This window comes from Stegastes partitus, unplaced genomic scaffold (genome assembly GCF_000690725.1).
Source record: "Stegastes partitus isolate 25-593 unplaced genomic scaffold, Stegastes_partitus-1.0.2 Scaffold113, whole genome shotgun sequence".
Classification (NCBI taxonomy): Eukaryota; Metazoa; Chordata; class Actinopteri; family Pomacentridae; genus Stegastes; species Stegastes partitus.
In genome coordinates, this window is record NW_007577844.1 from 219826 (window position 1) to 244181 (window position 24356).

Genomic DNA, 24356 nt, shown 5'->3' on the forward strand with positions numbered 1-24356 from the left:
AAGGAAGGATGTTGGGGATTTGGCCATAAACCAAAAATACTGACTTCATTTAAATATGAATTTGATGACAGTGAAGAAATAGTTAAACAGGAAAGTTATTGCAGTTTATTCTGAAGTGGAGGATAACTTCACAGCGGCTAAAGTAGAAGTCTTCATCATCATCGTCTGGGCGCTGTGAAGCTCAGGACCAAATTTCCTGCCAATTTATCAAGTTGTTGTCGAGATATACAAGTTTGTGATGCACTAATACGAGTCAATAATATTCCAGTCAGGCAGTTGTGAGGATGATGTCGGCTAAATAAAAGACAGTTTCTGAATTCCAGCTTGTGTCCAAAGTCAGCGCCCTTGTTGTCAGTTTAAAGCTCCGGTTCAGTTCAGACTGTAAAGAACCCGTCCTGTTAGAATGAGCTCGGCTTACAGTTCCAGATAACGCAGTGAATCAGTGCCTATCGAGGTGTCTTCCAGCCTGTTCAGTAAAACTTTTATCGGACAGCTGCAGTAGCCGTCACAACTGGACCGGTGCAGCACACATGGTTAGAATCAGCCTTAAAGCAACATTATCTTATATGGCTGTCACATGCTTGTTTAGCTGCAAATAAAAGATAATAGTGCAAACTGCAGAGCGGTGCTGTGAACTGTTCATAGAGCAAATCCTTCTGAAGCACCTCAGTCTGCATCTGGACCAGAGATCAAGTCAGTCCAGACCTGGACCACATCTCATGTTATCAATAAAAGTTAGTAAATGTTCAATAAATGCTTATGATTTGGCTTTTTTCTGTTGTTGTCATGATGATGTTAACTGCTGGGGTGTTGTTCCTGCTGTGTTCTGCATGAACCTTACATCAGCTCCTAAATCACAGATAGAGGATGCATTCGTTTTTCTCCACGACACAGTTTCTACAACTGGTGTTCAATACGTCTGAACAAAAAAGGTAAACATGGACCAACTATCTGAGCCCAGTTTCAGCTGGTCCGTCAGAGTTCAGGGGTCACACTGATGCTACCTACGGTGCCATCGCTCCCACTTGGCTCGAGTGTCTAGACTGTGAGTTCCTTAAAAGTTTTTAACAAGCTGATTAAATGTTAAAATCCAATGTAGACCTCTGGGTTGAGGCAGACGGCCACCCTTCCTGAGCCTGGTTCTGCTGGAGGTCGTTGGGTTTTCTGTGAATAATTTTGCAAGGCATTAAGCATCAATTTAAAATTAGCCAGGTAAAGTTGTATAATATGTATTATTGTCAGGTCTTAACCTTTAATATTTCTTTATGGAGGCAAATGTACTTCGACAGGTCATCAGTCCATCAGGGGGCCAACGCAGAACCACCGAGCATAGTCACACTCATGGCCAGTTTTAGAACCAGTCAACCTCAGCATGTTTCTGGACTGTGGGAGGAAGTCTGAGAACCCGGAGAGAACCCACACTGCTCGGGGAGAACATGGAGACTCCACGCAGACTAAGATTCAAACCCAGGACCTTCAAGCTGAGAAGAATACACCCATATCTAAATGAGTCCCATAAATAGTACTGTAGGGTCTTAACCTTAAAATATATACTGGGTAGGTTCTTTCAGCACGACAATCCTTGAGAACCGCTGATCTCCAGTTTGCAGAACAAACTAAGCTGCTGATCACCTCAGACCAAATCCACTTGCAGCACTACAGGCCTGAACTCAGCCAGAGTTTGTTTCACGTCTTATGAATCAGTGTTTTTAAAAACACAGAAAAAGCAGGATTAGAAAATCAGTGAGGGATCAGAGCAGGAATCCAGGCTGACAGTTAGTAAATGAAAACAGTGCTGCATAATGTCGGGCCTTTTCTCAGCTCTGCAGAGAAGTCATCCAAGGACAACAGAAAAACAGGAGCCACACACAGACGTAACACTGCATTTGCATGTTAGCGTCCAGAGGTATGGATTTATTGTCATAGCTGCGTGAGTCTTCAGTTTTCAACGAGCCAAAGTGCTAATGATGTGAAAAAAGGTAATATTGCTGCTGAGCTCCTGTAAGTCTGGGACTCGTTGAGGCACGTCGTGTGAAGAACGCTGCTTTAGAGCAGAAACGCCATCTGCGAGTCCACAGTCAAATCTGTTAAGGGAAAAAAACAGCAGCCCTCGGGGTGTCCAGAGGTGAGGGATACACCTCCTCCTGTTCAGAGGTGGAAACTAGCTGCTACCATCCCAGAGGAAAGTCACTGAGCAATAAATTAAATGAAGGTTCGAGGTTTTTCGAGGAAAAACCAAACATTTTTGCATGACTTCCAGTTACCTCAGCCTCTGAAGTTAACACTGTAACAACGCCAAAAAGTGATTACATTCACCATGACCTAGAGACATAGCAGCGACTTAATCACACTTAATTTAACTGTCTGCACTTATCAAAACAACAAAGGAGTTTGGCCTCATTTTACACCTGCACATTTCACAAAGCAGCGCTTCCGGCACTGACGGTAAGTTTTGCAATTACAATGACGTAAAGTTCATAAGCGTTTGTTCACTCAGGCAGCTGATGTATGGCTTTGGGGCAGATGTTTAAAAATATCTAAGTGTTAAATGAAGTCCGTATTTCTGTTCAAAAATTAAAATGTGTTGAAGGAGGTCTGATGGATGTAGAACGTCTGGGACGGTGCTGATGCTACGCTGCTCGGGCCAAGCTGATAAATTAACTCTGATGAATTGTGCGCAGACGTCTACAGCGTGTTAAATCGAGGCGGTCCATTTCCACAGAATGCAGCATTTATTAACCAGACTTTCAGAAATAGTGAAGTCATTACTCCAAGTGTACATAAAAATAGGCCCAGGAGCCTGGATGTAAGGATGCATTTGATGGTCTGTTGCTGTTTCAGAATCTCCTGCACACTATAAGGAGTAAAACTCTTCTGTGGAAACGCTGAACGACTGAATGAATTGCACCTCAGGTAACAAAGAGCACCCAAATCCTGAAAGAAGCCGAGCGTGAGCTCACAGGGGACGGAGCCGACACTATGTGTGTGAGTGTCGTGAAACAGCACAGATGGAGGAACAGACTCTTTCTTTCCTCTCACTGAGTCATGCCTCTGTCATGTGTCGAAGCGTCCTGGCTCTCTTCCTGCCCTGTCTCGGGATCTCCTGCTCTGTGTTGAGACACTCTGCTGTCCTCTAGCAGGGACAGTCAGTGGACCGGATCGTAGCGCCAGCTAATGAGATCCATACTGCACCGCTGCATGTGAATTTATGGAACTTCTGTGTTGTGTCATCATCTCCTGTAACCATACACGTTGTCCATTTCCTGTCATTGCGCTCTGGAATCTGGAGTCCAGACGGGGCCTGTTGCGGAGGTCGCCAGTTGGACAGGTGAAGTGAAGACGAATGCATGAAATGAGGTCAAAGGGGTTCGGAGTTTTAACTGGCTCGAGCGCACGAGCCTTCCAGGAAAAAAAACGTCAGTCCCGAGAGCTTGAAACATGAAAGACGTGAACAATAACTCACCTTTGGTCCGGGGAGACCTTCTCCTGTCGGTCCTCTCTCCCCTTGGACTCCCTGTGGCCCTTGAGGTCCCTGAGCAAACCAGAATATGAGAATGAGCACAGGAGGAACATAAAAACCATCTTTAAATGAATTACACTAGTAACAATATGCCCGTTAGAATACATACATCTTTACCATTAAAAATAGTAGGATTTTCCTGATTTGTATCAAATGAATAAATTGAAATATATTTGAATTCAATCTATATTTGAATTAAATATTTCTGAGTAGATTTGCCAATTCCAAGAAGCAGAAGGCATGGTGATAGTGTCTGACGTAACATTTTGCTGGGGGTACTTGATAAAACTCGTGCTGACTTTAAAAAAAAAGGCACAATCTCATTCTAAATGCTTTTGTTCGTTAAAAACGGGCATGTCTTTTCTTTCTAAAATCTTATCCTCAAACAGCTATTGTCCAATCTTAGTACGAGCAACATACACACATCACAAAAGAGTTGGTCTGTCATAAAGTGAGCTAAAAATGTTAGCCAGCTGATGGTCTTATTACCTACAGCAGCCACAGCCAAGCAGAGCATCAGCGATGAACCAGACTGGTTTGTGGGATTGAAGGTTATCTGACAAATATCTCAGCTCAGAACCACAGCATCCAGTGCACGGCAGCTAAAACGCTACGAGATGCTCTGGCCCAGTAATCTGTCCATAACCATTTGGCCTTCGCCTACAATTTACCATCACTCCCTAAATCGCTGAGGTAGATGCTGCTCGGTGGCTGCAGCGCACTCAGTCAGGTGTGATTTTATCAACATGAGCTGTTTTCTACAAGCAGAGCACATCTTTAGTGTCAACACTGCTGTCGATCCTGTTCATGTAACTGTGGAAAACCAAAGTCATGATCAGGTTTCATTTCATTTTGCAGCCCTGCTTCTGTGTTGAGACTAAATGCAGTGCTGTATCTGCCTGCCTGTACCTGCACTCTTTATCATCAGGAGCATCAGCTATAGATCGGTTTATCATTGGAACAGCTCAATGATTTGTTTCATGAGTCAGGTAGGGAGAGATCGACTGTCAAGAAGTGTCTACCACTTTGGTTAATGCAGCTCAACCAAAACAGGCTACTGGTCAACATACACTCGCACATTTTAACTCACAAAAAATGGTTTAGCAGCTTGCAATGTTAGCTTTCATAAGCTCGTCTTAGATGCAGGTGTTAAAATCTGCTCGTGGTGCCGTTTCAGGCACTAAAACGAACAGCTGTCGCCACACAAGCAGAAACCCACGGTGTAAAAACTCAGAGGGTAAATCTGTCGTCTTTGCTAACTGTACACGACGCGCCGTAATGACAGGACTGATGGATGTAGATGGTTTGAAGAGGAAGGAGACCAGGACTTAGCCAAGGACCAGCCAACATGTCGACTCCTTCCAATGCCCACCTCCATCGCCACATGAACAAATCCATACTATCGATTATACTTTATTAAAAATTGTGTGTGCTGTTTTTTTACTCACTGGTGGTCCAGACTCGCCAAGCCCTGGAGGACCTGGAAGCCCTGGTTGCCCCTGGAAGCCAACATCGCCCTGCAAAATGCACGAGAGGAGAGTCCAAACAGGGTGAGACGCTGGCAGATTACTATGTTGGCATGACTTCATTTTCTGTAACAATAGGGTGGCAGCCTCACCTTGGGTCCCGGAAGGCCGATCCCTGTTTCCCCTTGGATTCCAGGTGGCCCAGGAAGTCCCCTTTCTCCCTATAAAAACACAGGCAGGGAAAGACATGTGCACACAGAGACGCATAAACAATTGCACATACTATTGGTTTTGTTCTGGCATACGTCGCCCAGCAAGACATCCCACGTCTTTAATTTTGTCACCACACCCACATAAAGCTACATCAATGGCTGTAGTTCCTCTAATATTTAATGTGTGTCTGTTTTAATGGGGGTTCAGACATGTACTGTGGGGTTCCTTCATTCCTTCAGTCAAGACTTTATTGGGAAAGAATGTGATTATTCACCGAGAAGCTGTAAATCACAGTCTTGGTGTGCAGCAGGAGGGCATACGTGAGTCGTGAGGAGGGCGTGGAGATGTTCGTAGGTGCATACCGGCACTTTTTTTTCCCTCTCTCTTGCCCTTTCAAGCAAGTTGGGACAATGTTTAAAGCCAGACATTAGTCTGCCATTCAGGTGATATAGGTTGACAGCCAGACTATCAACATGAACATTCTTCCAAAATAATTAAGGAGGGAACACTTGCTGGGGAGTGTGGGCTCATGGCAGAATTGGCAGGTAGAAGAGGGGAGAGGGGCCAAAAGGTACGAACAGACAAATAAGCTGACAGGGTAATAAGAGATGAGCGACTTGAGAGCCGCTCCAAATGTTCCAGTGGTGATGGATCATAATTCATAAATAAGTGTTCAAATATTACAGGTACAGGATCCGTGTTAGCGGTTACTTGACATTTGGGATGTATTTTACAGCAGCGTTGGGTGATTTCAAATGTCAACTTCGTGTCTAACGTTATTCCAAGAAAAAAAACCCAAGAACGGAGAAAACACTTTATTATGTCACATTCTTTCACCTCCGACACGCCACAGGTACTTCAGGCATTCACCGACTGTATCGCTGACATGAATGCTCTTTTGTTACAGCCTTATAAGAAACTTAATTCATCCCAGGCTGGAAATCATACGACGGATCCAACCAAAAAACCCAGAGGTCCTCAGATATGCATCTGGTTTGAAGATGGTGGGTCACCTTTGATCAATGCTTTTGGGCGGAGAAGGGGAAAGAGAGTATCTGGCTCAGAGTGAATTCACTCACATATAAAATAATGTTTGACACTGAAATCAAAACATACAGGCTGACTGTAGCTCTAAAGGTTCTGTGTGCCAACATTCAGAGAAACTGGATGCTGCTGCAACACCAACAGCTTGGAGCCAAACAAACGGACACATCGGCCACATCTGCCTCTACTCTTATTCAGACAGGTTGTGTTCACGAGAGCCAACAAAAAAACCCCCATTAGCTCATGTTAGCATTGTAGAATACAACAAATGGAGGTCGCGAGTTGTTGAGCAACATTATCTTCACTTTAGCTGCCTCGTGTTTTCTCTGCTCATGCCTGTTCTGTTTATTTCGACGGTCTGAGTGGACGAGGAGGAACAGAACCTCCAAACAGTGGCAGAGATCTCACAATCACGTGAAACTTCTTTTTGTTCATTGCTGAATGCTGGATGTGCAGTTTCATTTTGCCACGGAGGTGTGGAGCTAACAGTAGATCAGTTTATAAGCACATGGAGGGCAAAGAGTTTCAATGGGAGGGATTCACATGCACCAGTCTAACTCGCTGGATGAAGCCCGCCAGTGGCCACAAATATCACACGGCTTCTCCTGCATGTACGTACGTATCCACCATTTACAAAACCCCTTTCACAACGGGAAACAACAGCCACCTCTGGGCTAGCAACCTACTTCACTAAAATAAAAAAAAGTTTCCTCAATGATCTGGATCCTGCACACTATTTGTTGTCTGTTTTTTGGTAAATTAACTATTTTCCTGACAGTGTTTGCCTCCCTGCATGCAAACGTTCCAACAAAACAACTCCATTTTTCTCCTCATAGCAGAACGATACTGAGCCATTCAGTGCTGCAGAATGATGCAGATATGCACGACTACACTAACACGCATTAATGTGCAAGCTGACAGGACAGAGAAGCTCAGATTACAACACAGCGCTCAAAATTTTATATACTGCAAATCATACGACTTTAAAGTGCCTATATTTAGCCTTTTTATGCAAAGATCCCTTTTCTCAGATGTGCAAGAGTAAGTTAACAGACATATGTACGCATGTCAAGTGATCTACAGTCTAATATTAGGCTGCACAGCTCTTTGATTCGAAGACGGCTTCAAGTCTATGATTCGTTTCTATAAACTAAATATTTGTCATCTTCTTTTGAAACGGTTTTCCAAACAGCCGCTGTCACTTTATTACAGAACTCTGTCTCCAGCAGGTAAAATGGTCATTAGGGTTTAAATCTGCCGTCTGACTCGTCTCGTCTGTCACCGTTAAAAGCTCGGGTCTGATGGGCGGTGCGTTTCAGGTTATTATCTTGCTGCAGAACGATGGTACGGCCAATCAGACTGGAGGAGCTGTGTTGTACACAGCCAGATAAAATACATGCGTTTACATTTCAACCTGCTGCTGCCATCATCAATATCGACAAGCGAGCCAGTTGCAGAACCAGCCGTACATGCTTTACTCATTTGGATCAGGACCACTTCCTACCTGATAAGTTCATTTCTTGTGCTACACGTCTCAATGACCTGTTCTGTTTGTCTGTCAGTCAGCTCTTTAGTCTTTCTGCTGATGTTTGAGGGTTAACTCACAGCTGCACATCTGAAACTGGGAACAGTCACCATGGTGAAGGCCATTAAATGAAAGGTGATATTCTTATTTCATCTTTTTAATTTCGACCTAAACACCTTAAAAAAACATCTGACTTTACGCCACTGTTAGCATTGTTTTGGATGACAGATGAACGCGGCGTGTTGCAGATTGCAGAGTGAACCAGAAGTTCAAATCTGCTGAACTCTGACCAGAGGCGTGCTGACCTTTGCCGAAGCAGCGAATCACTGGTGACAACTATTTGAACTAAAAAGACGGACGACAAAATAATAAGCTACTTATGACGTGTACAATAACAAATGGGCTTCGTGTACAGACCACGGACGGCATATAAGAGACGGACACAGCCTCGGTGCCGTCACCAGCTGGTTTGTGGACTTTAAAAGCTTTGAATGTGGGTTTTAGAACTGGACATGATGATCGAGGGGTTGAGGACACCCATAGCAATAAGGTAGCCACCTGTCAATCACACGGTAACCCCGCCTTAAAACATACCTTTGCTTTATGGGCGATTTTTTCTGTAAATAGGATTATAATCTACAATACGAACATCGTGCTGTTTTAAAGGAGACCTGAATCTAAAGACTGAGGCCATAAACATATTAGTAAAATATTTACTGAAGTAGCATATCAAGTAAGAAGTTTTCTTTGACTTCTCTTGGCTTCTTTATGCAACCAGATGAATCGCCCCCTGGTGGCTGTGAAAAAGAATACAGGTCTAAGGCACTTCTGTATGGCCTATTGGCACAAAGAGAGTTTAAATCCTCAAAATGTAACAATCCGCTGTCAGCAAACACAGACTGAAAATGAAGATGGACTACTTGCTCCCATTGTACAGAAGTTAAGGCAAAGTATTCGGAAATGGGTATAATGTTATCAGATTCGGTGTAGTAGTGACCGGGGTCTGGAGATGTGGTACTGAGGCCCTGCTTCCTGTCAGGCCAAAACTGGAATACACACCCTTTAAACACCTAATAGTCCAGCCACTTAGACTGTCCTGCAAACATAGCCAAACATTAGCACTGCAGCTAAGGGGCCATTTAGTACAACACCATCAGGACTTAAGCAGAAAAAATTCTCTCCTTGTAGTTTGAAAGGGACATTTAAAGGGACAGGGTTTATGAAAACATTCACTTCATACAGACCAGAAACCATCTATGACACCTCCCTGATTTTAAATGCTAGTCTAACACACGGCCCACGATGAGTTCAGAAGCATCAAGACTGAGGAGAACTTACCTTTTTACCCATCACACCCTCCGGTCCGATATCACCGGGCGGACCAGGCAAACCCTGAATTGTGAAAAAAGTATTAGACATTACAAGGAAGTAGAGTTTTGTAGAATTTCATGGGTCAGATAGACAGTGAACACGACTGATCACTCGCTAAACCCTCCCCTTAACGTTGGACTGTCCAATCATATCGATAGAAAAAGACCCAGTGTTTTAAAAATCACTACAAATGAGTAGTAAGTCTACCATCTTCATGATTGTGAAGTGGATATGTGATGCTAGAATACACATGTGTGGCAGATTTGACAACAGAAAATAAGAAAAGTCAACTGAACCTGAATTCCACGATTTCCTCTTGGGCCGATGGTGCCTTCAAGACCCTGCAGAAAAATATGACTTTATTAAGCTTTATAATCCACGATGATCATAAGCAATACTTCCATCTTGACATTATGGTGTGATTTAATAAAAAATAAAAAGGATGTGGAGAAACATCTTCACATGTGATTCCCTTCAAATAAAACTGGTTTTCTAAAGGTCAATAGTTTATGGAAAATGGATGAGTCAGCTCCAGCAATAAAACGAAGAAAGAAAGCAAGAGTTTGAAGTTGTCACAACATTTAAAGGGCAACGTACTCGATCTCCTTTAATTCCAGGTGTGCCACACTCGCCCCTCTCTCCCTGCAAGAGGATAAAGAAGTTTAGTGAGAGCATTAGCACAGCGTTATTTTGCATAATTTCAGACTTATAATCTAATTCCACTGCTTTACAAGCAGCAATTTATCTTAGAAAAAAAAAAAAAGACTTTAATATCCAAGCCAGGATTTGGTTTGCAACATCTAATGTCCTGGGATTCAGGCAATTAAATCTCTTTAGGGTTGAATTCCTTCCAAAGAAAAGCAACGCTGATCCTGGTAAACAAGCTTGACATGAAAGGAGGAGAAGAAAATTCCATAGTATTTCTAATGTCTCTGAACTTTATCGCGTCTGGAAAACATAATTCTCAAGTTTCTGTCACTGTGGTGGATTTTGCACAAGCGTGGGAACCCATAGGAGCGACCGCAGAGGAATCCATACAGTACCTTCTCTCCTTTGTATCCCGGTTTTCCCTGTGTGAGCAAAACAATTATGTTAAGTCGGGAAGAGACATAAAAAAAGAGCATAAATGCTGCCACACAGACCACAGAAAGAGACTTTTTTCTCAGCAATAATCCATGTTGAGGACAAAGAAAACTATTTTTATAACGTCAAACTTATTCTTAATCGACTTGAACCGAGACCCTCAGCTCACCTCTCCTCCTTCCCGTCCTGGAAGTCCACTGAGACCACCCTCACCCTGCACAAAACAGGAGTTTGGTTTAGCCGGGAAAGGTTACCCACGCTGTTTGCACATGCATCAACAGTTTACTATAGATAACTGGGGGTTTATGAGCAGGCAGCACCTTCTGTCCTTTAGCGCCGGGGCTTCCATCGTCACCAGGGCGACCCTTCTTGCCCTGCAGAGACATTTCTGTTAGCGACATCTGATCGTGAACAAGTTATTATTAGTCATTCTCTTCTGCAGCGGTAAACTTTGAAACTTGTTCCCAAACCGTAGAAAAACAACCAATATGGAAAAGACACAGGATATTAAACGCTAAGTCAATATGAAGAGCTAAACAATAACAGGGGTCCACCAGGAATGTAAAATATGAGATATGTTGTTTCTCAGGATATAGAGAGTAAATAGGAAAACAAAAAAAAGGAATGCAATTAGAGTATTAAAAAATAAAAAAGTAAACCTTCCTCGACTCTAAAAACATCTTAAGCATGTAAAGGAGTAAACTAACAGCATCAAGTCTGTCTGTTCATCAGGCTGGTGGAGGGCTGAAAGCTAAACTCTGAGCCAGGATTCAGCCAGAGTTGCCTTACAGGTGAGTTGTAAATTCAAAACACCTTTAGATCAGTCACCATAACAGTGTCTGAATAAGCTCCGCCCACATTGCAATGCATGAATATGTTATTTGGTGCTGCAATTAGTGCATTTTGTTCCCCCAAAATACAGGACAAGCACATTTTAAAACTATCAGACTGACAGCATGTGAACACAGCACAAGTCTGCAAAACTGCATGAAGAGTTAACGGACAGGCACGAGTAACGGTGCAGCATGAGTAAGCGCCAATGCAGATAGCAGCGTGTAGATCCTGAGCTCTGAGTTTATTAAACACCTGCAGCAGGATCCATGTCAGCTTCTCCAAACCAAGAGAGCTGATTACATTTACACATGTACACCAGCATTAATTACTTATTGTTACGAATGATCCCAGACATGCAGACAGGATCAAATAGTTAATCACACTTCTTCCTTCAGACAGGTGAGCAGCCATCCTGACTCACCGTTCATCAGCTGCTGCTAGATCCTCTGTTACAGAGTAGATTCAGATTTAATCTTCTGTTTATTAGTGGATTATTATGCACATGCAATCTAACGTGTGAGACAAACAGCACAATCGTTCTGCGGCTCTTTCCATCACTGTCATGTCTGACTGAAGCTGTGAGCAGCATTAACATAAACGTAGCCAATAACAGACTGAATATCTTCACTTTAACAGACTGATGATGCATCAATGTCATGAATCCCGTCTCTTAAAAACAAAGGCTTAAACAGTGTCGGCTCCTCTGGGAGGTACTTTAATATAACTTTGATATAGTTCAGCAGCTGCGAGCGGCAGTATAGCGGCTGATCCATGGTATACTTTCATGTAATTACAGCCAATAATAGTCCCCCTTCTTCCTATTTTCTGCAGCATGCAATAAAGAGCTCTTGTAGTTTGGTGGAAGCAACATGTTTCGAGTCCATCATGGATAAAGGCCACAGAGTCTGGGAGCAGATGAGTCAGAGGGCTGAGTAACAACCGTCTGGCTCTTCTCGCTGCTTTCATGCGTGCGTGAGTCGAGGACTCTGCATTTTCTTATCTTTCAAGCATCCCCTCGCTCCGTGTTTCTGTCTGCACACACTGCTTCCGTCACTGTGCGCCTGCTGCCCCTGATGTGAAACAGCTTTTGTTCGGAGCGTTACATTTAAAGGGGTAATTACTCCGTTCTCATCCTGTGAAAATACATCAAAGCAAAACCGCGACATCTAATTGTGGCTGACCTTCTCCGTGTAATGAAAGGCATGCTCGTAGCACGACACGAGGAAAGCCACACAGGTAACGTCTTATCTGCCCATCTTGTGTCCTCAAACAATCCCAAGTGGTTGGATTCTTCTGGAAGAACCTGCTGGTTTCACGTGTGGTGATACTCTTGGGCCTGTTCTCAATAAGCCATAGGAGGAGGAATGTGCAGCTTTACTCTCACTGCTGCAGGGAAACGGAGATTCTCCAAACCACATGATTTGCTAAACTCCACCCAAAGCCTGCAATTATGTAGCCTGTTAGCATTAACGGGGCTTTGTGTTGGCTGTGCTGTTCTTTATGGTGTTTCAAAATAAGCAAGTTTGTGAGTAATTGTCTTTTTGTGGCATGAGAAGAAAACATGTGGTTTTCAAACATTAAAAAGAAGAGTTTTGATCTTACTGTACAGTGGAGGAACAGTCCTTTGAAACTGAATCTAGATTTTTTACCATGAACTATGTTTGTATGTTATATTAGACATGTTTGGGCTCCACAGACTAGACAGAAGGAATACTTACAGCAGGGCCACTGGGTCCCCTCTCCCCCTTCTCACATGCACACTTGCTCTGGGCTAGAGGACACTTCAAAAACAGGAAAAGAAAGAGTGAGACAGACCGTATAGAAACGCAAAAATATGTGTAGAAATACCAGCGAGACTCACCCCTTCGTCCGCCAACGCCGTCTGTGGAGCGAGAAACAACAACAGCGTCAAGACAGATTCACTCCATGTGGTTGATTTTACACTTTATTCATCTCATACAGACTGATGTTTTTATGTGAGGTAACAGGGTTCAAAATCTGAGCTAAGCAACTATCCTGTTCTCAAAAGAGGTGATGGAAACACCTGTTGCTCGAACCCGTAATTAAACTCGTGCACCACTGGCCCAAGTCCAGAGTGTCAAGCGGCCTTCAGCCTCCTCCACCTGATTCTTCGCTCGAATCCTCAGCTAGTAAAACGCGCATATAGCGCCCGATGTTAACCCCGCAGGCTGCGCTCGTCTTCAAAGCCGACCGCATTCCCTACACAACGGAATACGGTCAAAACTCTACTGACAATAAACACAAACCACATTTACACGATTAGCAAAACAGCCCAGCTAAGCATGCAGGGGACGTCTGTGTAGTCGGGAGGGGCGTCTGAAGACAGTCTGTCCATTCTTAGAGTGTCGCAGCCCAACGCTGAGACCAAACATAAAAGAACATTCTCAGCCGGGACACATGCTTATGACATACAGATGCCGTCTGTGCAGGGCGATGAGATGAAAGCCTGGCTGTTGCTGGGCTCCTACATGCCAGCAGAATGCAGCCCGTCAGGTCCAATGTTCTGGAAACCTCGCTGCAAGTTCTCCATAAAGTTTTCCCTTTATCATGTTTAGATGCGTAACACCTGTGTCAACAGCAAAGCTCGAGCTTGAAGTGGTGTTTGAGGGGTTTGTCGGATGGTATAGCGTGCATGCATGTTCTTGCCGGGTTCCTGCACCCGATTTTCCCACAAAGAGTTCTAATGCAGAGCACATGTGATGGCCAGCAGCCTGCTGGTGTCGGCAGGATGTTGCTGTGCAGCACATGTGTGGAAGTGGAGATGCATTATAGAAGTTACCCTCCTCACTCAGGTCAACTTAAACAATTAGTTTTTCTTAGTTAACCTCCAACACTTTCTGAATTTCACAGCCTCACTTCTTTTTTTTTGGGCCAGCTGCTGATTTCAGAGTGGATGCCAGAATGAATTTCAGTTTAAAGTGACACCAGAGCTGCTACTACGTTCAGCAGCAGGTAGCAGGTGTACGTCAGGGACGCAATAAGCCGAGAAATCATGGCGGTGGGTGGCATCGACGACGGCAGCAGAGGAAGTGCTCATTGAAGCTGCTAATATCTGATTTATTCTGATTCGGTGTGTCTGCATAATGGCTTTCTGGAGCTCCTACCTGCCATGAATGTCTGCCCTCTGGTAACAAGCAATTATGAAACATACATGCAATTTCGCAAGCGATGCAAGCGCCAAAGAAATGTAGTCGCTGGTTGGATCCAAGTGATATGCAAGCCTAAGCATGAATATAAAAAAACATTAATTTCCTTCAGGTCTCGTTAATGAATATGTATTCAGGAAGATGCATGTTGAGGGATTTGCAAAATCTTGACTTTATTCTGCTCTGAATGAAGCTCAATTGTCAATTAGAGCTGCAACGATTAAACAAACAGTTGCCAACAAATGAATCTTCACGAGGAGTAAATAGAAGTAAATGTGAAACTGTCGCCCAACTAGAGGAGAGTCAGGAACTAAAGAGTGCTGAGACTGGACCCCATGTGGAACCTTTGAGGATACTGAATTTTATTTGCTCATAAAATTAGATTTTTAAGCAAAGAATGCAATATTTATTATTTCAAAGTATATATGCTGCAAGAAAACTGTGTCCAGCTCAGACTTCATGGTTGTCCTAGACGGCATCAAAAATTAAACAGCTCAAAGTGAATGGACTCTGCATATCAATGCCACCACCTACAAATCTGAACAACAGGTTTAAAAAGACTTTTACTCACAATCTCCTTGATGACTTTGTCCACGATGCCTCTGTCCTGCAGGTTGTGGAGGTAGCGGGAAGCCGGGGAGCTCGCGATCAGCCGCAGCTGGGCTACATTTGCGGGCTCATTGGCTTCAGGTGTGATCCCTATGGTGAAGAAACGGACACCCTGGTTCTTGGCATCGGCCACGGCTGAAAATATGTCTGGGTTCCTCGGGTGCGAGATGCCGTCGAAGAGCAGGATGGCCACCTTGATGCTGCTGGTGTCCGACTCCTCCAGGTAGATGCGGGTCAGGTTGGTGATGGCGTAGGTGGTGTAGGTGCCGTGGCCGATGTACGTGATGGGAGCGATCCGGGCCTTGAAGTCCTGAGTGCCCCTCCACTGTTTGAAGGTCTGCTCTATGATCACGTGGCTGCTGTACTGGAGGAGGGCGGCGCGGGAGCTGAGCCCCCGGCCGGTCTGCAGCCTCAGGCCCTGCAGCCGGTCCATCACGTCCGAGGCGAAGCGCTTCTCCTGGGCATGGTTGTCCTTGGCGCTCTCGGAGCTGTCGATCAAGAAGGCCAACTCCAAACCGCAGTCCTCATCGACGAGAGCTGGCCGGAACAAGGAGTTAGCCTTTATTAAACATGTTTTAGTAAAAATAACAGGAACAGTTTGGACTTCTAGCGAATATAAGCTGTTTTTATGCTAAGGCAGGCTAACTGTCTCCTAAGTTTGCTTTAAATTTAGCAAAAAATATCAAAGCGGTCGGAGCAAGAAAACAAATAAGCGTATTTCCCAAAATGCAGAACAAATTTTAACTGACTTTATAATCTATAGAAAGAGGACTTGTCCACAAAAGGAGTGCACAAGTTCCATTTGGGCATTTGGTCGTGACTAGATGGCCGTTCTGACTTCACAACCAGCCTCTAGCTTTTCTGCATTTAATGCATCTTTCCTGCATTAGCTGTTTCCATGCTGGTCGTCTAGACGTTTTCATCAAGATATCATTTATTACTTTCATATCCAGCCAAATACAAACACCCAGCTGATCACACCCAAATGGTTTTCGTGAGCAGGGGTGAAATTTTTATCTGCGCAGCCTTCAGCGGGGGGAGGAGGTGATTTATTGACCATTTAGGCTCTATAGGCCAACGCTGTTTCTAGAAAAGTGTGATAAGTTCATGAATGTGGCATATCATTTTGAAGAGGAAATAAAAGGAACTCAACTTGCTGCACCAACCTTCAGCAGTGGAAGGAGGTCACAGATCTAATATAGGCTGAGGATAAATCACATTAATCTTCAAAGAAATATGTCACGGAGAGAATGTGCCTGGGGAAACAGGATTCTGAGCGAATAAAACATTTGGGTAACAGAGCACTGAGCGGTCACGCGGGAGATGGATGGCTCGGAGAAGCCTCGCAGATATGATCAATCCAAGTGGATTGCATCCTCCAGCAATGTCCTTGTTGAGTATCATGTTCTGTTTTTTCACCTTTTTCTCTTCACCTGCTTAAATTCCACACCACTTTTTTCTTCTTTTCAGAGTCAGAGCATCACTAAAAAGACTCTTCAGAAAATTCCAAACAGAAGAAACTTACATTTGCCATTTTGCGTCACGGAGTTTGTTGAAAGCAGCTTGTTCTTCCTCTTCGGGGTCACCACCTCCTCTTCATAGTCTTCTTCATAGTCCTGAGCTGCCAGACCCTGGAGTCCCCACAGCAGCAGGAGCCAGTGCAGAGAGGGGAGCATGACTTCCCTGAGAGGAATAAAGACAAGACAAATACATCTGAAAAAGTCTCCCTATTTTAATACCCTCCAAAAAGAAAAAAAAAAACCTGCACACACTCAGAACAAGCTTTAACAAGCTTTGCATGTTTAAGACTCAGGCATCAAGCATGCATACCTCACAGTGTCGCTCCCTTAGGTCTCCAATGTGCTCTGCTCTGTATGCTGCTGGTTCTACTGGCAAGGAACAGATTCAGCAGGACGATGCAAACAAGGCAAAAGAGAGTTTCTTCATTCACAGTTACTTTGGTTCCATGTCCTGAGCATCACAGCGAGGCTCCTCTTCCACTGACCGGATCCTAACTGGCACCATAGAGTCACGACAGCAGCTGCAGTGTGTTGTTGCTAAAAGTTTAGACTTTATTCTGGCTCAGGGGACTCCCACAAGTTCAAATCATTCAAAGCTTGCAGTAAATGAAGGTAAGTCCAGCCCTCACTGCCTTATTGGGGAGAGTGTGGGTGGGTGGGGGGAGCAGCCCTCGTCACGCCTGAGCAATGAGTGCCCTTTCCCTTTCTTTAGTTAGTGTCATTTCTACTTTGTTAGCTATGCTATTTAAAACAGGAGCAGGAAGGAAAGCCCCTGGGAAGAATAGCAATTTGTCTTTTTTTTTTTTTTTTAAGTGAGGCAGTCGAGATCAAAGCGGGGATTTATGAGTTTTTGTCAGTGCGTTATGTTGCAGCGGGGCCACTGAGGACATCAAGGTAATGTCCTTGGTAGTTCGTCTGGAGACCGGGGGGATGATAATGAGAGCGAGAAAACATTTTAGACTGTGTTTTAACCGGTGGATTTTAATGCATCCAGACAAAAACAAAATGAATAAATAAGCCAAAGTGTGATTAAGTGACCTTGAAAAAAAAAAGTAAAAGAAATGAAAAGTTGAATTTATGTACACACAAGTAGACGAAACAAGACAGATAACAAGCAGTAGTTTTATCTACAAAATGATGAGCATACAATCACAGCTGCACAGGCTCTGGTTGCAGCTGATGTCACCAGTCCAAGCTGGTCGTGCACATTTGGGTGATATTTTACCTTTTGTGCAGCAGGAGAAAGTTCCTGCAAAGTCTACGTTTGTCCATTCTGTAGACCAGGGATCTCCAACTCCGGTCCTCGTGAGCTACCGTCCTGCAGGTTTTCCGCAACACACCTGACTCACATTAATGGATCATTAACAGACAACAAGCTGCTGGAGATCCATGAATGTGAGTCAGGTGTGTTGGAGATCCCTGCTGTGGAACGTAACGGTGTGGCTGCTCTTCAGCATCAATCTGCTCTATGGGATAAAAAAAAAAAACTGGTTTTTCTTTTTTTGTATTTCTTTAAACCAATCACAATCATCTTGGGTGGTTTCTGGGTCTCCTTAAAGTAGTAACAGGTGGAATAGTTTTGGTGGAATATTTGCACACAGGGAGGCGAGAGCTGTCATTAAAATTAATAATCAACCGGAAAAAACCCCAAAACGAGCAGGGCTGCCTGCACCGCGCGGTGGAAATCCTCGACAAACATTTTTAGGTTGCTCGCCTGGAGCTGCTGCTGGATTCTGAGAACATGTAATTAGTGGAAGAGAAGACCAGTGACAGGCTGGCATCCGCTGAGTCACAGTCACTGTCTTATTCTCACTTATTTACCCCTCTGGCACGTTATCATCCATTCATGTTTGTGTTTATTTGATGAATGTAAGTCCAGGATTGACTCTCACTAAGCTCTGATTTTGGTCTCCACCAACACCTGAATGGAATGCATTATTATATCTATAATATATAGTATTAATGTCCACCAGGCGCCTTGTGTGTGCACTGAGAACTTTTCTGCTGACAGCTGCGGTCATTAAGAGCAGACTTACACAATCATTCTCTGCAGATTCAGCAGAACAAGCAAGCCCTTCCACACTACATGAAGTCATTTGCTGCGGTAAAAAGACTCGATATAGCTGCTGCGAGTATCTTTGATTTATGTTTTTTTTTTTTCCTCCAATTGTGCCTCCAGAGCCTCGCCCGCACAATAATCCAGAAAAGTTTGGATTGAGGATTTATACCTTAAGGCAACACACCTTGCAAAAGCAGCGAACCATGATTCACCTGTAAAAACACCCAGAGCGGCCGTTTGTTATTCCAGCTGCTGCCGTGATTTACTGTAAACACAGAAGTCAGAAAGAAGTAAATTAGAGTAAAAGGCTGACGTGCACGGACATTTGTCTTTAACTGACCAGTTTTTAAAATCCTCTTCATCTCGATCTGAAGACGCGTTCAGGACATGAACACAGATCGAGTGCAGGCAGGGCTCTCTCTAAATGCACTTCCTCAGAATCAAACCAGACTTTATTGAAACCTGGTGCATGTCCTGTCCAGAAATGTTTCTTCTTATGATATAGACCCAGATCAGAGGAGTCTTAAAATCCCACGAGACGGCCTGCAACTGTAAAAGCCGGAAGGGGAATCACATAACCCTGCAGCGGGGATGACGGCGTGTGTTTTTATTGCCTACTGTCTTACTGAAAGCAGCGAAAGGCGAGCCGTCACTCAGGAATGCCGCCGTTAAAAGATGGACGTCCTTAAATCCCGCTCGGCTCCCGTTGCACCGTGCAGCCTGACGATCGTACAGAGCAAAGGTTTCTGGGAATTACTTTTGTCATTATTTGGAACTACTTTGCAGCTGCTGGCGTTACTCGACTACTTCACAGGAATCGATAAAACGTTTGCAGCTTGTTTTCTTGTACAACACACACCATGTGGGAAAACTGGGACACAGCACTGAATTTCAATATGGCCTTATGTGAAAACGGAAAACCACAGACTTCATAGAAAGAAATATGAAATAAGTTAGCTGCAAATCCATGCTCCTGTTGCCTTCGGTCCTCACTTTCCTGATTTATTTCACAGCAGGATTCTGAAATAATGAGCCCGTGCTGCATTTAACGTACGGTTTCCTAAAAGCAGATACCACTGTGTGTCTAAAGTGGCCAGCAATTAGGTGATATTCAGTCAGAGTATGGAAACAAATGGCTGAAGATGGTCGGTGCTAGAGGAGCACGGTGATGCTGTGAGCAGATGCAGACGCCAATAAAGGGCACCAATAAAGAGCAGGGGACGGCATTTTTTATATTAACGCCACACAATTGAATTTTAATGAGCAAATGGTTTCCTCAGAATAGCTGTGTGGCATAAAAATAGGAGGGGAAAGAAATAAAGAGCAGCTTTTTTTTTTTTTTTTTTATGGGACTGCGGAAGCGACCACTTAACTCTTTGATACTCCAAAAGCCCTCCAGGTATCTTTCCTGTGACTTTGGCTTAACCACTGTTTTTACAAGATAATACATGTTATTTGAAGAGAAAGCTACAGAAGACAACCGAGGCACTTCGCTGTGGCATCAGTTACTCGGAGCGACCGGACGGATATCTGTGTTCCGACAAGTTTTCATACCGGTGGGAGAAGCTGACAGCTACACCAGAGAGCGGCACAAAACTGCAAATAATCCTTATTGTGCGGCTGTCACGGCGCTCCAGACTTATCAGAAGCATGCAGATAGGCTCGTCTAAATCGTCAGTCACAGATAAAACGCACGTATGATGTTCCCATTTATTTTGTCTTTACTGCATGTCATACACTCACATTTGTTCTGCACTTAACAAGACTACAGCCACGGTAGCCCGCCTCACTTCAATCTCATTTCTATTTTTCTGGTGGAAAATGGGGTAGATTTGCTCAACTGTGCACGAAAAGGTTTTGATCTGCGGTGACAGATTCTGGACTTGGGCGACCAAACGTCCTGTTTTTCACGTCCTGTCCAGGCTGTCGTGGTTGTTTTTTATAAAATCCATCCATCCATCCATCATCTATACACCTTAATCCTCACTAGGGTCGCAGCTGATTCAGGGTGAAGGCAGGTTCACCTGGACAGGTAAGCAGTCTATCACAGGGCTACACTTAGAGACAGACAACCAAGCACACTCACATTCACACCTACGGACAATTTACAATCACCAATTAACCTCAGCATGTTTCTGGACTGTGGGAGGAAGCCGGAGAACCCGGAGAGAACCCACGCTGCATGGGGAGAACATGGAGACTCCACGCAGGAAGATCCCAGGTGTCCTCACTGGGATGCTAACCGGCCACCTTGCAGCCCCACTAATCAAAACATGGTCACCCTACTCTGGACCACTGAGGTTTGTCAGATGTGGCCTTAAAGGACAATGATCAGACTGCATGACCAGTACGCAGGCGCTCATTCGATCTCCTTAACTTAATTCAGAAGACATGATGCCACCGATGACAAGAACAAGAAGATGTCAGTTGGGGTGGTGGTCAAACACTTGAATGTCCACAACTTCCCCATATACCATCGAAGAAATCCTCTCAGACGACTCTGGACGGACGTGTCAGACAGTGTGATCCTGTTCCTCGGCATGTCTGCCAACGCTGGGACGATGAGAGAACATTCCACCCGACAGCGTCAACAACCTCATTAACTTGCAGATGTGTACCACCGCACGACGCAAATGGTGGACAGCCTGTGATTTCAATCTGCCTGTTATCATCTCCTAATGCAGTGTTGGTTCATGACATCCATCCTGTGGTAGACATGGCGAATGCTGAAACTACAAATCATTATTTATGGGTGGAATTTATTAAAATACTGCGTGCTGTGTTCATATCTTTCTTTCAAAGTTCTGGACCAATTAAAATAAATCAAAGAAAGCCTGGGCAGTAGCAGTTATTACAATTCATCCTGGCATCACTAGCCCTTTACTATACTGTGTGATATATTATTTACTGAATTAATTAGAGACTGCTGTTGCAGCATATGGAGCCTCTAAACAAAGAGATGTCTTATTTTCATCCAACAAGCCCACAATACATTTGTCTTGTAAATGCAATGCAGCTGCATACAACATTTGATAATCAGCATTACAAGCCAAATACAACAAAGGCCAGTTCTAACCTGACAACGGCATTAAAAGTAGGATCACAGATCAGTGAATTGAACATGAACATGTGTGCTGCATTTCATTACAGTCCATCCAATCGCTGTGGAGACATTCCACTGAAACCCCAACTTGTTCCTCATCGTGACAATGCAGGAGAAGCCAGATGCTAAACATGTAATTGGTGATCTAGATGTCATGTCACGGTGTTACTATAACTGTTAATACATGTCAGTCTGAACCAAAGTGCTTGAGTGACCAAACACAGACGTTCGTACCTTCCCTCCAGCCATGCCGCCAGCAGGGCCGAACACACCAGCAAGAAAAAAGCAAGAAGAGCATTTGCAAACACCGCTCCAGCTATGAGCACAGCCTCGTCACGATTATCGCTTCATTAAGTCCTTGAGCAAAAATGAAAAATACAACACTCATGTGCTGCAGGGACGAGCTACTGTACATGTGTGGAAGGTGAAAGGTCGCCGGCTGTCAACGTGTCCCGAACATGATGAAGGAGGCTTTGCAGCACCTGACAGGGACGATACGCTGGCTTTGGTTTGGGATGGGAACCATTAGCATAAAGGGGGTTTTTATGAATTCAGATACGGAGCAGATCCCTCCATAATGAGCATCATCGAACCTTTCTAACGGCACGTGAAGCAGATCTATTTAACAGCCACATCGGCCTCACTGGACTGTTTGAGGGAACGTGTCCGTTCTTGCAGCACCTCAGCTTTCATTCAGTCGCATCACAGTAGCTGCAGAAACCTAACACACTCACAGCCTTCCCAAACACATTGCCAAGCATTATTCTGCTACTCACTGTAAGGCAACTTTATCACGAGAAATTCTTACATACTGCCGGCAATCTGTGACAACACCTGCATGTACCTGCAACACAAACCACAAAAGCCTGGCAACGCGGTAATCTCAGCCATCACTCATCTGACTTTACTTTGAGGCATGAACAAGATGCTTTATTCAAATATGTGCTCTGTTTTCGCAGACAAATTCAGACTAGTAGAGATGTATTTATGCCTGCAGATGGTCAGATTGTCATCTGTGGGTACGGAGAGCGATGCCAAGTCTTGTTCAGTCTGATACAGTCATATCCAAAACAGTAGGTGTGTTCTGAACACATTCAATGGAATGTCAAAGGAATACAATGATTGCATCTGAGACGCTGTAAACACTGAGCTTGATTGTCATTTTTACTGAACACCTCTGCAGTCATGATCTGTACACACTGTACATACTTGTGCGAGTTGTGGAGGGTCTAAAGCCGACAATTAATGGATTAGCTCAGAGACGTGTTGGTTCCTGCTTGCAGCTGATAGGACTTAGAGGATTTTCAGGGGAAAACAAATACCAGCGAATTTGGAAGAAAACTGTGCTGATGTGTTAAAACGTGAAGACAACAGACGACAACAGAGCACAGAGAGCCTGCATTATGCTTTAAACTGAGTGACATGAATACATGATTTAAGCTGTGAAATGAGAAGGCATTATGTTTGTCAGACAAACATGCACACACTTGCACAAAACCACCGTGCACATGTTACGTCTCTTTTGGTGCAACAGTACCCTCTAGTGTAAATACGTCAGGCTTACAACGCACACCTGAGCTGTGTCCCACTTCCAGCTTTATTTTTAGTCAGTAAATAGGAGAAGTTTATCCTTTTGAACGAGCAGGATAAGATTGTGTTGGTCTACCTGGAGCTGTCTCAGCACCATCCACGTACTATTTTGATGCTGAGCAGCTCCTTCACCTCCTTTGTGCATTGCATTGTGGGACAGCAGTGAACAACAGCTCACTCAGAAATCAAAGGTTTTTCTTCTGCAGAGTGACCGCTTTTCCAGCGCGAGCTAAAAACCTGTCTGGAATTTTTATGAAGAGAAAATGGGACACAGCTTTTGGTTTGCACAGAACTCGAGACTCGAGGAGGATGTGAGGCTTTGCAAAGTGACTGTAAAGAGACTATTTATTCTGAACCTGACACATGATTAAGTTAGACTATTACTGCCTGGTTAGGTAGCATGAAGGATGACTGCACCATGGAGCCACTAGCCGGGAGCCTTTTAACCATTTGTTGAGTAAAGGAGCAGATAAATGCACATTTTCTGCACAATAAATACAGATCCATAAATATAAAGTACATGGGTTAGCTTATATTATTCAATTATGAAGTTTAAGCCTTCACCAGGATCCTGTTTCTAGAAAATGCAACAACAACTACAAAGTAAGACCAGCCACATTGGAGAAATGTGCAGTCTGTGGTTGCTCCTTACTCAGAGGAAGATAATGAAGAGCTCCAAAACAGTGCATCTGTTGGAGATACACACATTCATTTAGGATGCAAAGCATGTAAACATAACTGTAAGTATCTAAACAACGTGACAGAATCATCTCAGATACACACACTGGTGTGTCAGAGAAAGGATTTAAACAGAACCCCCTCCCCAAGGCCGAATATAACCTCCCCTCTCTAAACTCCTCCCCTGTGACAGGTGCATCATTCCACCCACTCCTGGTCTCACAGAATTCAGCTTGAGCTTCTTCGACAGTGATCAGCGGGAAAATACATTTATGTTCTGACGCCTTTCAACAGGAACCATTTTTGGAGGATAAATGGCTCGGTAGATATATTTCTATCAGTAGGTCACGAGCAGACGCTGTTTTGAAAAGTTCTACACAAAACGGCCTGCACAGTACATTCTCCTGCCTTCTATGAGCATCATTATTCATCTGCAGAAACCCAGTGATGCACACGAGCTCCTCTTTCATACATCATGTACAGCAAATACTCAGAATTTAGAGTTTTCTGCACAATGAGCCCAATGATGGAGTCTCGGACCCCTTGCGATCTGAACCGAAAAGAAGCAAGCAGT

General features: G+C 44.1%; 1 protein-coding gene across 1 annotated transcript in view; it reads right to left on the reverse strand.

The window, feature by feature from the left end:
- The window catches only part of LOC103354592 (collagen alpha-1(XXVIII) chain-like), a 35147-nt gene extending 18241 nt beyond the window's left edge, over nucleotides 1-16906 (reverse strand). Inside the window, exons 1-14 of the mRNA XM_008278026.1 lie at nucleotides 16663-16906; nucleotides 16358-16515; nucleotides 14795-15369; nucleotides 12918-12938; nucleotides 12775-12837; nucleotides 10543-10596; nucleotides 10392-10436; nucleotides 10183-10209; nucleotides 9737-9781; nucleotides 9436-9480; nucleotides 9107-9160; nucleotides 5139-5207; nucleotides 4969-5037; nucleotides 3464-3532 (exon numbers count right to left, since the gene is read on the reverse strand). Of these exons, the coding sequence (XP_008276248.1) occupies nucleotides 3464-3532; nucleotides 4969-5037; nucleotides 5139-5207; nucleotides 9107-9160; nucleotides 9436-9480; nucleotides 9737-9781; nucleotides 10183-10209; nucleotides 10392-10436; nucleotides 10543-10596; nucleotides 12775-12837; nucleotides 12918-12938; nucleotides 14795-15369; nucleotides 16358-16508 (1287 nt within the window). The 5' untranslated portion in view covers nucleotides 16509-16515; nucleotides 16663-16906. The remainder of the gene's footprint in view (nucleotides 1-3463; nucleotides 3533-4968; nucleotides 5038-5138; nucleotides 5208-9106; nucleotides 9161-9435; nucleotides 9481-9736; nucleotides 9782-10182; nucleotides 10210-10391; nucleotides 10437-10542; nucleotides 10597-12774; nucleotides 12838-12917; nucleotides 12939-14794; nucleotides 15370-16357; nucleotides 16516-16662) is intronic.
- Nucleotides 16907-24356: the final 7450 nt, after the last annotated feature.